At 35.5% G+C, this 15,332-nt stretch overlaps 1 protein-coding gene across 1 annotated transcript in view; it reads left to right on the top strand.

Annotated features, from left to right (window-relative positions):
• The window catches only part of LOC106870599 (translation initiation factor IF-2, mitochondrial), a 37,140-nt gene extending 22,269 nt beyond the window's left edge, over positions 1 to 14,871 (top strand). The window contains exons 9-17 of the mRNA XM_014916732.3: positions 685 to 774; positions 1,014 to 1,138; positions 2,952 to 3,030; positions 4,414 to 4,539; positions 5,237 to 5,462; positions 8,031 to 8,168; positions 10,061 to 10,225; positions 11,761 to 11,901; positions 14,658 to 14,871. Of these exons, the coding sequence (XP_014772218.2) occupies positions 685 to 774; positions 1,014 to 1,138; positions 2,952 to 3,030; positions 4,414 to 4,539; positions 5,237 to 5,462; positions 8,031 to 8,168; positions 10,061 to 10,225; positions 11,761 to 11,901; positions 14,658 to 14,830 (1,263 nt within the window). The 3' untranslated portion in view covers positions 14,831 to 14,871. The remainder of the gene's footprint in view (positions 1 to 684; positions 775 to 1,013; positions 1,139 to 2,951; positions 3,031 to 4,413; positions 4,540 to 5,236; positions 5,463 to 8,030; positions 8,169 to 10,060; positions 10,226 to 11,760; positions 11,902 to 14,657) is intronic.
• The last annotated feature ends 461 nt before the right edge of the window (positions 14,872 to 15,332 follow it).

Raw genomic sequence — 15,332 nt, forward strand, 5'->3', positions numbered from 1 at the left:
AAACTATATAAACAAATGGCAGCTAAACTGTTCAGAAATTAAATAATACTAACATATTCAGTAACAATAATAAATTTAATTTATCCTTGACAATTTTTAGTTTTACCAATTTTGAATATATCGCTCCTGTTTAAAACCTCTTACCTACTTGACGATTGCATTTCTAGCTCTGCCTTGAAGAAAGCTTTACTTCTTGGACTCGCACTTTTGTGTGCAACAATGTTGTTAAACCTCTGTTAATAGCACCATATGCAGGTCCTTTCCTTTTTCTTTCACGCACGGATAAAATTTTTCACTATAGACCTTAATGGTTGTAAAGACACTATATCAGTGGATAAACTAAAAAAGGCCTTCATAGGAAAAACTGTCCCTCTTCCCACTGCAGATGACACACACACACACACAGCATTACAATCATGATCCACACACCCACCTTCACGTTCCATGACTATCATTGGGATCAGTCAGGTACTGGACAAGGATTCTGGATTATTTTTCCGATTTTTTTACTTAATTTTTGAGAGCGGTTGGGTTCATTTTTAGTATTCTTGTTTGTGAGAGCAGTCGAGTTTATTTCGGATATTCTCATTTTAAAAATCATCTCCAGCTAATCATTGAGAGGATGTTGGTGTTGCCTTGGTAGAAGTTTGTGCTCTTTGAGTGCTCTTGTTTATTTATTTATAGGAAAAATGCAAGCGTGAGCTTTTATCCTATGAAGTTATTGTGGAAGATTTAGGTGGTGAAGTTCCTGTTGTACCTGTTTCAGCTCTGAAGGTATTGAGGCTTTATATTTATCACCATTATTTTCATGTTCCTAAATTACACACACATACACAAACATTCATAAAGCCTTAAATGCTAATGACATACTCCTTTTTCCTATCTACCCTTTGTCTTCCCTTCTGTCTGTTCCTCTTTCTCTTTGTTATTTCAATGTATTTTTGCATGATTTTGTTATGTTTAATCATTATGTTTAATGATTTTGTTATGTTTACTTCATATTCCTTTTTTAGGGAACCAATTTAATTGATCTGTGTGAAAACATTGTGGCATTGGCAGAAATATTGGAGCTAAAAGGTGATCCAACTGGATTTGTGGAAGGTCATGTTGTTGAATCATATACTGATCTTCATAGAGGGTTTGAATCAAATATTTCTTTGCTTTTCCTTCTTTTTTCTTAAACACTGATGTACACTGAAATTACGATTTCTTTTTATTATATGGAAAATTATTTTTTGAAACAGAAATAATATAATTGATTTAAATGATTCTATCATTTAAGACAGTTTAGTGACGAAAACATGCAGAATACTGCATAATCCTCGTACAGTTTAGATACTTGGAATTTTAGTCTTAAATATCCAGTGGTAAATATGTAGGATTGCACAACTGCTCTAGAATATTCATTAAAAGTTAGCTTTCACTTAAGTTGTAGGACACCACACTGCATTGGGTGGCTCCCTCTTTCTTATTTATCATAACTTGATAAATAATATCAGGTTGTGACATATCACATCACAGAGTAGTACAGAGTTGTATAATACCAGAGTCATGTATACCAGAGACCTGAACTAGTTATATGTTAAAACCAAGTTATAGTTGACTCTCAGAGTTACTATGATCAAAAATCTAATAACATAGTTATTGTGTGAACTGTTATATACAGAATTTACTGGAATAAAACAATATTTCAACTTATAGCAGAGTTAATAATTTATTACAGTATGTAATGTCTATAAGTGATAACAGTACGTAATGTCTCTAAGTGACAACAATATATCTGAGTATCTTGTATATATTTTATCTATCAACGACATGATAATGGAAAGTAAAAATTGACTCTGGTCAAATTTGAATATGGAAACTATAGAAATTTGAATATATAAACTGTAGAGTATTTAATATATTGTAATATTCATGTGATAATGAAATTCAATACCTGAATGACAAGCTGAGCTTCACTACTATTGCAATTTTCACAACATTGTAAGAAAAATCAATCTCACATGACAAGTGTGATTATGACTAGAAATTATCAGGCTTCACTGCACCTGACTTTACTTTTTAATGTTGTTCAATGTTATGTTTTATTATCAAATGTTTTTTCTTTGTCCCTGATAGTTATTTGAGTTAATAAAAACAGAAACATCCAACAACTTTGTCTCACCTCCAGAACAACTTACATGTAATGATGGGTATGACTAGAAAGGTAAAACAATAAGGTTCCACAAAGTCCAAAATGCATGTCTAATATAGATAATCTCTCAGTGTTTCATTGACATAGTTTGGACTCTTCATCATTAGTACCGTCATCCCCCTAGTTTGTTCTGAGATTGATATCCCTCATGAATAACTAAAATCTTATTGTTCAGGGATCAATTACTTGTACACAAAGTAGATCCACTTGAAGAATAATAGATCATCATAGCAAAAGCTACAGCAATAATAACCCTGTCTTTGATGCTAATATTAACTCTCACCTACAGTGAGCTAGAGGATATAATAAACATTTGGAGTCATTGATGAAGTCAGATGTATATGATCAGCAGACCAACCACCTGAAGAATATGACAAAAAAGAAGAAAACCTGACTAAAAATTTAGACTATATGCAATAAATTGAGTGTACTGGATCAATCCCAGTATGTGATTGTCTACATCTGTGCTATGTATCTGTAGATCTAACCAAGATTACTTTACTACTTTACCTTTCATACCTAACTTTCCTTGCAAGCATGACTTAGTACAGTGAGTAATTCTATATTAGCAATGTAAAGTTCACAGCTTGATGTACTTGAACCACTAGTGATTTCAACATTTGAAATAACCAGCACAAGATTAATATCAGACCATCTCTTAACAACCAAATATCTAATCATATCAAAATATATTTTGAAAAATTCTTTTTCTCATGATTTAATGACTTACTGATTTATGGTTTATTCTGTTTAGAAAACTTGCTACAGTAATTGTGGAAAGAGGGACATTGAAGAGAGGTGCATGCCTGATAGCTGGGCCAGCTTGGGCAAAGGTAATTTTGTTTTTCATATTTTTATTCTTTTGTCAGTCTTTTGTTTTGAAGTTAAAGTTCTCATCATTATTGGCATGATTTTGTATCCCTGCAAAGAACATATATCTATGTGCTACTTTAATGTAACTGAGTGGGTGTTAAACTAACATTCAATATTGGTAAAGACACCCTCACAAATTATGCAAACATAAGAATTTATAAAGTTATCTAACACATGTCATCATACGAGAAAAAAGATGTAAAATTTATTTTTAAAAATATTTCAAATTCTTTTTTTTTATGTCATCTTAAACAGTGTGTAATTTTGCTTGATCTTTCCAACTAATGTCAGCATTATTAGTATTTCATTAAGATAGGATATGAGAAGAGAAAGAAGGTATATCTTTGTTAAATTATTAGTATGAACTCAGTACATGCAATCTGCTAATACAGTAGTAAATCTTCCCTAAAGAAACTCATTCCTAAGTACTAGGATCTTGTGTGCCAAGTTCTAATAAAGGTGGATGGTACAAGTATAGCTGTGTGAAGTGCAGGCATAGCTGTGTGATTGAGAAATTTGCTTCCCAACCATTGCGGGGAAATTGTCTTCTACTATAGCTCTGGGTTAACTAAAGTTTTGTGAGTGGATATGGCAAATGCAAACTGAAAGAAATCCGTATGTGTGCGTGTGTGTGTGTGTATACATACATATATCATCATCATCATTTAAACGTTCGCTTTCCATGCTGACATGGGTTGGACGATTTGACTGAGGACTGGCGAACCAGATGGCTGCACCAGGCTCCAATCTGATCTGGCAGAGTTTCTACAGTTGGATGCCCTTCCTAATGCCAACCACTCCGAGCGTGTAGTGGGTGCTTTTACGTGCCACTGGCATGAGATATATATATTTGTGTGCACTTATGTGAATAAGTCCATATTTCCATTTGTCATGTCTTCATGTGTGTTCATTTGTTGGTTTTTAACTAGTGGCTTCACTGATGGTGTTGTTTGCTTGCAGCCCACTGCAAAAAACATGTCCAGACTGTTTGTTGTTCGCTCAAAAGGGAAATTATTACATTGCTTGGAAACAGATGGAAGCTGACTTCAGAAAGGGTATTTTGCTGTATAAAAACCTTGTCTAACGTACTCTTGCCTGGCTCATGCAAGTATGGAAAAGAGACATTAGAATAATAAAAATAATAATGATAATGATGGAAAAATGAATCTATATTTCTTATCCTTGTATACAAGCAGTAGTCAGAGTGTATAGATTTTGTTTTGTTGTTCAGACTAACTTATAATTTCTTACTCATCATTAAAAGTGAAAATCAAAATACATACTCCGATATAAAAATGATTTGACTACTCACCTAACAACAAAGTGGTCTGTATGCTTTCTAGGTGCGTGCAATGTTTGATGAGAGGGGTCAACTTGTGCAAGCTGCTGGTCCAAGCACACCTGTAGAAGTGATTGGTTGGAGAGAACTTCCAAATGCTGGAGAGGAAATATTTCAAGTTTCTACTGAAGTACTATTACATGATTTTCTTTTTCCCTGTTTTTTTTTTGTTGAATACATTTGTATGATTATTGGAAGTATGAACAGAAAAAGAACATAATGAGGAAGTAAAAAGTGAAAGTTTACAAAGAGACGTCTTTCAGTTTTCCTGGGATTGACATTTTTCTTGTTATTATTATCTCTTCATTTAATCACAATTTAGACATTGTAGTTTTGATTAAGCATTTTATAAATTGTTATATCTTTTCAATTAATTTAATTCAGGTATTCATATAATTTTTCAAGATGTCTTTAATTTTTTTTAAAGGTGTTATATGGTAATTAATTTTAAGGGCATGGTGTTAGGAAGAGCATCCAGCCATAGAAACCATGTCAAAACAGACACAGAGCCTGGGCAGTCCTTCAGTTGGCCAGCTCTTGTCAAACTGTCAAACTCATGCCAGCATGGAAAATGGATGTTAAATGATGATAGATATTCTAAATATGTTCTTTTGAAATCTTGAAATTTTAGAATTTTGGTATTTTAGGAACAAGTATTGCATTTTTGATTAAGGAAGGGGAAAGTATTGATAGAATATTTTAATAGAGGTTATCTTGGTGTTCTTAGAGTCTATTTTTTCGTTAATTTTTTTTTATTTTATGTCATTAAGCAAAACATTCCATTGACTATCTTGTCTATTTTTTTTTTTTTGTTTTCTATATTGTAGCAGAGATTAAAAGAAATAATTAATTGGAGAAAACAGCAGCAGATGGAACAAAAGATAGAGAACGATCAAGTTTTTATTGACCAAAAACGCCTTGAACATCAAATTGTGTATGAAGCTGAGCTACAGAAGCGACGAGAAGCTGGGCGCAAGAGAAAAATATGGAAAATGAAAACAAAAGAGACAATTACTTCATATGAAGGACCACAGCTATCAATTGTATTAAAAGGTTATATCGTGATTCTACTTTATCTGAGGTCAAACTATATTGAATCTTTAATTTGTTATTAACATTAGTGGAAGCTACTTGTGAATATCTAAATTTTAAGAATAATCCAACCCATACTAACATTTACATTCATCATTAGAAAAGATTAAACACACACACATATACAATTGCACATAAGTAAAACAAAACAAATTTTATTTAAAATAGTTAAATTAAGTCTTGGAACATTAAGTCTCATAGGTGAAACTGCGATATTTAGAAAGATGCCATGTTGCAAGCTCATCTAACTTGTTTCAGTTAGGGACCAAACCTTATTTATTTCTTCAAATTTTTTAAAAATATGCCTCATATTAAATAAGTCAACTAAGATATGTTTAAAAATGAAGCTTGTTCATGTTGCTTACACTTCTTTTAATGTGTAACTACTACATACATCTCCAAACCCATATGCATATATAAATATATATTAATATACACACACACACACTAATGTATATATGTATATATGTATATATATATATATATATATATATATATATACATGGGTTGGACAAAATAATGGAAATACCTAGCATCATAGCATCAATATTTTGAAATATCTATAAAACCATCAAAAGCTTGTTTATTTTTATGTTTTTTGATTTATTATTAGTGTTGCTTAATATGTTTTGCTAAAATTGCCTTTTCTTTTCTGATATCATCAGAAAAAGGTAATTAAAATTCATTAAAATGACAGATCTATTGGACTTTCAAAGAGGTCAAATTGTTGGTGCTTGTATGGCAGGCGCTAGCATAATGAAAACAGCTAAAATGTTTGGTGTATCAAGAAGTACTGTCTTAAATGTAATGACAGCCTTTGAGAAAGAGGGAAAAATCTCCTTGTCGAAACAAAACTCTGGAAGAAAACCAAAACTATCAGATAAGGATCGTCAGACTCTTACACGAATTGTTAGAAAGGATCACAAAAGTACAGCTCCCAAAATTACTGCAGAGCTTGATGACCACCTGAGAATCCAGTTTCCACAAAAACTGTTTTTCTGGGAGCTGCACAAAGCCGGATTTCATGGGAGGGCTGCAATCAGAAAACCACTACTTTCAAAATCAAACGTTGCAAAGCGTTTAGAGTGGAGTAAAAACCTACAGAATAATTCCCTAGAGCAGTGGAAGAATGTTATTTTCTTGGACGAGTCATCCTTTACCTTATTTCTGACCACCAGCCGAGTATATCTGTGGAGACAGCCAAAAGAAGCATTTGACCCAGACTGTCTTCTTCCAACTGTTAAACATGGAAGAGGATCTTGTGATGATCTGTGGGCTATATCTTGGAAATTGGCCAGCCGAATGGTTTCCCTTCATGGCAGAATTAATAGTCAAGACTATTTAATCATTTTATCTGATCAAATTCATCCTATGGTTGCAGAACTGTTTCTGGAGGGAAATGCAATCTTTCAGGATGATGATGCACCAATTCACACAGCTAAAGTTGTGTGAAGTTGAACATCTTATCTGGCCACCACAGTCCCCAGATGTCAATATTACCGAACATTTATGGTACATTTTAGAAAATGAAGTAAGGAGTCAATATCCTGCACCATCATCACTACAAGAACTGGAGACTGTTTTAGCTGAGGAATGGACAAAATTCCTTTGGAAACAATTCAAACTTTGTACGAGTCCATACCTTGTAGAATTCAAGCTGTAATTACTGCCAAAGGTAGTCCTACCCCATATTAAAATAAATTTATTTGAAATTTTAAGGTGTTTCCGTTATTTTGTCCAACCCCTGTACATATACACACACACTTTTATTTAATATTTTAATCATACTTTATATTAATTATTTTTTCACACTGTTTACAAATAGTTTGCTGAAAATTATAACAATCCTTCCAACACTTAAGTGCACGCACGCATGCGCGCACACACACACACACACACACACACACACATACTTACCTACCTCTCTTTTTTCTGTGATGTTAAGGCTGTGGTATACTGGCTGAAACTGAGCTAGTTCATAGCCTGTCATTGAGCACTACGTATATATGAAATTTCTTGGATGTTGACAATAGGTTCCTGTCAGTATTTATTACACCAAACATCTTGAAAAATGTGTCTTTCAGGAAAACTGAGACAATATGAATATATCTTATGTGCTGTATATGATTTGCTTGGTGTCATAACACATCTGCAGCAAAGCTTGAACCCATTATCACATCTTTACCATGATGTTCTTGTCAAAAATTTATTTGTTGAAAGTCAGAGAGATAGCATTGTAATATTTTGAATTTCTAAATCATCAATAAATTAAATTAAGTCTGTTACATATATTCCATGTTTTACTCTTGTTTAAAAAAAAATTCAATCAATCCACACCATGTCTAACACACTCAACAAAAAGGTCAGGTGTAAATGTGTTAATGATTTTAAAAGGGAATTATAAACTGTTCCATTGATAGCATTGTACTCATGGTTTGAACAAATTCTGTGAAAATAACTTGTCATTAGTGATGCATTTTATTTTCTTCTAGAATATATAAATATTCATTTTTAAGTATTTATTCACAGGAGATGTTGACGGTTCCTTAGAAGCCATCATGGATACATTAGATACATACAAATCACAGGCGTGCCGGCTTGATTTCCTCCACTATGGTATTGGTAGTATAACTGAAAATGATGTTGAAATGGCTGCTGCATTTGAAGGTTAGCAATCACTACATTTCAAGTTTTACTCTACACTATCTCTACATTCATGGCCATCATCATGGCCTTTGTTCTCCGGTATTTTGTAATTTGTTGGCTTAGAAACAGTATGTGTGTGCAAGTGTAGTCAGTAGACTCTGTTTGACACATGCAAGCATAGAAAAGTAGACATTAAAATGATGATGATGATAAAAGAAGAAACAGGTTACAATGGCATAGGATGTGAGCCTTCATAGAGAAACAAAGTAAAGGTGAAAGCAGAAAAAGGCTGTGAATGTGATGGTAGTTCTACAGTAACTATTGTATAACCAGGAGGTTACTGAGATTGCAGTCACATCTGAAAGAAGGGAGAGGGTATTTCAGGAAGTTGCAAGGTGAGATTGGAGGAGACAGAAGTGTAATAGCATGGTGCATTGGAGTTGTCAGGATGTTGGGTGAGAAAGGTAAAATAAGATGAATATGCAATATAAAGATCATCATCATCATCATTGTCATCATTTAACGTCCACTTTCCATACTGGCATGGGTTGGACTGTTTGAGTGAAAACTGGTAAGCCTTGGAACTGCACCAAGTTCCAATCAGATTTCTACAGCTGGATACCCTTCCTAATGCCAACCACTCTGAGAGTGTACTGGGTGCTTTTTATGTGCCACCGGCATGGGTGCCATTGACTTGACACTGGCATCGGTCATGACTACAGTCTCACTTGGCTTGACAGGTCTACACAAACATGGTATATCATCAAAGGTCTTGGTCACCTGTCACTACCTCCACTTAGACGGTGCTTTTTACATGACACCGGCATGGGTCCCAGTCAGACAGCACTGGCATCTATCACAACTATGATTTCATTCAGTTTGACAGGCCTTCACAAGTACAGCATATCACCCAACGATTGAAGGGTGCTTTTAACGGGCCAGTTATACAACACTGGCATTGGCCACAGGCATTGGTCACGGGCATTGGCCACGACTACGATCTCACTTGGCTTGATGTCACTGCCTCCATGAGGCCCAATGCTCAGATGGTGCTTTTTACTTGTCAGTTAGACGGCACTGGTATCAGCCATGACTACAATTTCACTTGGTTTGACATGTCTTCAGAAGCACAGCATATCACCCAATGATTGAAGGGTGCTTTTTTAATGAGCCAGTTACGCAACACTGACATCAGCCACTACTACAATCACACTTGGCTTGGTGGCTTTTCTCAAGCATATCTCCAGAGGTCTCGGTCACTTGTCATTGCCTCTGTTAGGCCCAAAGTTTGAAGATCATGCTTCACCACCTTATCCTATGTCTTCCTGGGCCTACCTCTTCCACAGGTTCCCTCCAATGTTGGAGTGCAACACTTCTTCTCACAGCTGTCCTCATTCATACACAATACATGACCATACCAGCGCAGTCGTCTCTCATGCACATTGTCTGATGTTTCTTATGTTCAACTTTTCGCTCAAGATGCTTACACTCTGTCATACATGCACACTGACATTACACATCCAGCGGAGCATACTATCTTCATTTCTTACAAGCCTACACATGTCCTCAGCAGTCACTACCCATGTTTCACTGCTGTAGCATGGCTGTTTGCACGCAGGCGTCATCCAGTCTGCCTTTCACTCTGAGCAAGAGATCCTTCGTTAGCAGCAAAGGTAAAGATTATCTTTATAATTTGTAGATGTGGTTTGTGGTAACAGTATTATACAATTGGGTTACACAGTTGACAAATGCAAAGAAATAGTTGAAAGAAAGGTGATATGAGTGACATAGTATAAGGTGAAATTGAAATAGTAATGGGAGTCAGTGGGTTTGTAAATGACAGAGTGGGAAGGGTCAGTGAAAATGTTTTGATATATCTTCAGTTGTTTGTTTGTTTGTTTTTTTTCTTCTAGGAATTATTTATGGATTCAATGTAAGTATCCCTGATTCTGTGGCAAAACTAGCTAAGGCCAAAAAGGTTCCAGTGAACTTGCACAAAGTTATTTATAAACTCTTCGATGATCTGAAAGACCGTCTCAGCGAACAACTTCCACTTTTGACCAAAGAAGAAATTGTTGGTAATACTCCATTAAAATCTTATTGAGAAACATAAATGTTTTAAAATACATTCTAATTACACACATACAAAGAATCCTCTCTCTCTCTCTCTCTACACACACACACATGTTCAGATGCACGTGCACACTCGCATCTATATAAGGCACAGCATGGTTGTGTGGTTAAGAAGTTCTCTCCCCAATTGTAGTTTCAGGTTCAGTCCCACTGTATGGCACCTTGGGCAAGTGTCTTCTACTATTGCCCCAGGCCAACCAAAACATTGTGAGTGAAACTGGTAAATAGAAACTGAAAGAAGCCTGTTGTATGTGTGGGGGGGGGGGTGTATTTGTATTTCTGTTGTCTTGACATATTGCACAATCTGTGTAAACAAAAGTGTCAAGAATGTAATTTTATGAGAATACCTTTCCTGATGAAGAGAACGTTGTCCGCATGGTTTGTAAGGTAGTTTATTAATTTTTCTACCAGGACATGAACTCTGGAAATGGCTGTAGAAAGTGGACTTCCTTGAACTGTATTATGTACCTTATATACCATTTATATATTTAAAAAAAAACACATCAAACTCTATGGACTTTTTAATTGAAACTCTTAACCACTCTTAATTTTAGTACAAAAAAATTTTTTTATCAGTTCTCTTTTTCTCACACTTCTTTCCATACGTATCCCACATGGGTTTTGTTTACATGTATTTCTTTGTATATTTATTTATATATTTATAGTTTATAAATATTTAAAAAAATATCCATATGTGCCAATATGTATTAATATATGTATGCACATTTTAAGTCAAATTTATAACTGTATGAGTTTGATTGCCTAATTTGAGTTTATATCATAATTCTTATATATATATATATATATATATATATATATAAATTGTAAATCCAGCGGCTGAAGATAGCTTTGTATTGTAAATTATACACTGATATAAAGCTTGAAACACGTGTACTGCAGAATCCTTTGTATTTTTGTTGTTATTTTTTGGATTTACAATTTATTCTTTCACCTCAACCACAAGCTGGCATACACAGGTGCTTACAATTGTCAAGTATTACCTCTAAATTTTACTTTACCTATATATATATATATATATATATATATATATATATATATATTGGTGTTGCCATCCGGTTTCACCAGTCCTCAGTCAAATCGTCCAACCCATGCTAGCATGGAAAGCGGACGTTAAACAATGATGATGATGATGCTGCGTAACATTGCTGTGTAGTTAAGAAGTTTGCTTCCCAACCATGTAGTTTCAGGTTTATTCCTACTGTGTAAAGCAACAAGTCTCCACCAGGAATCTTATTATATCAGCAGTTGTGAACTTGTGCATTTGATTTATGAATGACTTGAGATGTGTTTGTTTAGATCAGATTAGAGAATGTTGGGCTTCAGATGAGATAACTTAATATAAAAAGATTTTGTATTGTACCAAATAATCTATATCAGCATGAATGGTAAGACAATTTTGAAGCTTATTTATTTTTTGACGATGTTTATTTAAGATTTCTGCATTTTTTTAATATTTCAGGTGAAGCTAATATTTTAGAAATTTTTCAAGTAACAGTGAAGAAAAAGAAACACCCAGTTGCTGGTTGCCTTTGTACAAAAGGAAAATTAATGAGGAATTTGAAATTCAAAGTTTTACATAATGATGAAGTCATTTTTGATGGTAGGCTGTAATTATGAATATTTCCATTTTATTTATAAATCTGAATAATCACTTCTGATATGGAAACCAATCAGATTTGATTCCAACAGTGGACACCATATGCACAAAGATGAAATATCATCATCATCATCATCAGTTAACGTTTGCTTTCCATGCTAGCATGGGTTGGACGATTTGACTGAGGACTGGCGAACCAGATGGCTACACCAGGCTCCAATCTGATCTGGCAGAGTTTCTACAGCTGGATGCCCTTCCTAATGCCAACCACTCCGAGAGTGTAGTGGGTGCTTTTACGTGCCACCGGAACAAGGGCTAGTCAGGTGGTGCTGGCAACGGCCACGCTCAAAATGGTGTTTTTTATGTGCCACCTGCACAGGAGCCAGTCCAGCGGCACTGGCAACGACCTCGCTCGAATGTTTTTTCATGTGCCACCGGCACAAGTGCCAATAGGGCGACACTGGTAATGATCACGCTCAAATGGTGCTATTTACGTGCCACTGGCATGGAAGCCAGACAGCTGCTCTGGCAATGATCACACTCGGACAGTGCTGTTAGTGCTTCACTGGCACAGTTGCCAGTCATCGAATTTGGTTCAATTACGATTTCGATTTCACTTGGTATGAGTGCCAGTCGTCGAATTTGGTTCGATTTCGATTTCACTTGCCTCAACAGGTCTTCACAAGCAGAGTTTAGTGTCCAATGAAGGAAAGGTACGCATAAGTGGGCTGGCTACACCCCTGGCAGAGGCCACAAATTATGGTCTCACATGGCTTGCCGGGTCTTCTCACGCACAGCATATTGCCAAAGGTCTCGGTCAGAAGTGATTGCCTCGGTGAGGCCCAATGTTCGAAGGTCGTGCCTCACCACCTCATCCCAGGTCTTCCTGGGTCTACCTCTTCCACAGGTTCCCTCAACCGCTAGGGTGTGGCACTTTTTCACGCAGCTATCCTCATCCATTCTCGCCACATGACCATACCAGCGCAATCGTCTCTCTTGCACACCACAACTGATGCTTCTTAGGTCCAACTTTTTTCTCAAAGTACTTACACTCTGTCGAGTATGCATACTGACATTACACATCCATTGGAGCATACTGGCTTCATTTCTTGCGAGCTTATGCATGTCCTCAGCAGTCACGGCCTATGTTTCACTGCCATGTAGCATGGCTGTTCGCACATATGAGTCATATAGTCTGCCTTTTACTCTGCAGTTTGATATCTAATTTGATTGTATCCACATTTTTAGTTGTCCATTTCACCATTTATGCCATCGTAACAGGGGCTTTTGAGAGTCTACTCTGTGGACAACAGAGTGCATGACCACACCAACAGAGGCACCTTTTCAGTAAGCGTTGTTGAAGGAAACTGATCTAACACCAATGACAAACTTAAGAACTTCAGAAAAAGACTACAAAAACAAAATATTTGGCAAAAGCAAAAGTGGTCTAATACTTTCTCTTTTGTAAGTCTACCGCTCTCATTGGCTGTGCAGTACAACAGAATGTAATGTAAACATATGCTTGGTAGATGTAAATGTTTGTGATTGCACAGATTTTCAATATAGGCCAAAACTGGCCTTGAAGACAATACTATGGCTTCAGGACCATCCTCTGTAGCACATGTACAATAAGATACCACGGTAGCAGGTGGTGAAATTGTAACAATCAATTACTGTTGACTCAGTTGTGGTTTTGATTTGATACCTTTTTAGCCAGTCCATCTGGCATTACCCTCTTCTACCAGTTAATATTAATTAGATCAGCCATTGTTGTTGTCTAATTTACCTGCTTCACCGTTGGGTCTTGAAAGGTGTTGGTCATGTACAGTATGGGTTTTTTTCTTTGACCTTGTTGCCATGGGTAACCTTAACAAGAGTAGCAGACTACTGATGACATTGCTCACAAAATTATATAATGTAGAATAAACTCAGTCTATATCAGGAATTAACTGCTAAGATGTTAATGTAAATGATATTAGACATTAACAGCTATAATGTGAGGCAGAAAGAAGTAACAGACTCTACTAATAGGACTTAAACTATGAATCTTTGCATGTCAGGTAACCAAATTACCATCTGCCCTTGTCATTCAGTTTCCTCAAATTAAGTTCTCACATTTATAGTAACTAATTAGAGGAAACAAAATGGAAGGCATTCTGTAGTGTAATCAGTAACAATTGCTTAGCAAGTGAATGGTACAGGGTTCAAGTTATGTCAGTAGGCCTACTCTTTTCAGTTTCACATTAGTGCTACTAATATTTAATATCATTAGGTGGCAAGCTGGCAGAATTGTTAGTATGTTGGGTAAAATGCTCAGTGGCATTTTGTCCGTCTTTACGTTCTGAGTTCAAATTCCACCAAGGTTGACTTTGCCTTTCATCCTTTCAGGGTTTATGAGATAAGCATCAGTCGAGCACTGGGATCGATTTAATTGACTTATTCTCTCTCTTAAACTTGCTGACCTTGTGCCAAAATTTGAAACCAATATTTAATATCATTTAGCTTCAGCTTTGTTTCATCAGTTTACCTTTCATGCATTAAAAAAAACGAAGTTAAACATTTAGCAATAATTTAAGATGTACCTGAAATAGATCATAATTAATGTAAAGAAATGTATTTATTCCTGTAAAATTCACTACACTTAGAAGACATTATTGCACTTTGCCTCTGACCTCTAAGCTACTTATGCAGCTGTTAAAAGACTTGTGTATTGAAGAATTTCAGTTTTGATTTAATCTTTATGTATTTTTGTTTTGCAGGAAATATAGCTTCTATGAAGCATTTCAAACATGAAGTCGATACCATCAAAACAGATTTTGAGTGTGGTATTAGTTTAGAAGATTTAACGATACAATTCCAGCGAGGAGATAAACTGATTTGTTATAAAGAAATTCAAAAGCCACAAACTATAAAATGGGATGTAGGTTTTTGAGTATATTTATATTGTTATTTTAAATAAAATAATAAACTATATTATTTATATTCTGTTTCAAAGTTTCATCTGAATTAGAAACTGAGGTGTAAAAGGACAAAAAATTATCATCATCAGTTTAACATCCACTTTTCCATGTTCAGGCAGAATTCATTGAGACAGATTTTTAACAGCTGGATACCCTTCTGTCACCAACCCTCACTTGTCTCCAAGCAAGATAAATATTCTCTTAGGGTCACATATGTTTTCATGGCAGATTGGAAATGAACAATACTGTTTTTGTGATACTCATTTAAAATTATAGCATGATATCAGGGCAAAGTTACGCTCACACACATGCACACATCACTAGCTTCTTTCAGTTTCTATCAAATCCGCTCAAGCTTTTGGTTGGCTTGGGGCTGTTGTAGAAGGCACTTACCCAAGGTGCCATTCAGAGGAATAGAACCTGAAACCACGCAGTTGGTAAGCAAACTTCCTAACCACATAACCATGCCAGTAA

The sequence above is a fragment of the Octopus bimaculoides genome, chromosome 11 (assembly GCF_046866305.1).
Source record: "Octopus bimaculoides isolate indiv1 chromosome 11, ASM4686630v1, whole genome shotgun sequence".
NCBI lineage: Eukaryota > Metazoa > Mollusca > Cephalopoda > Octopoda > Octopodidae > Octopus > Octopus bimaculoides.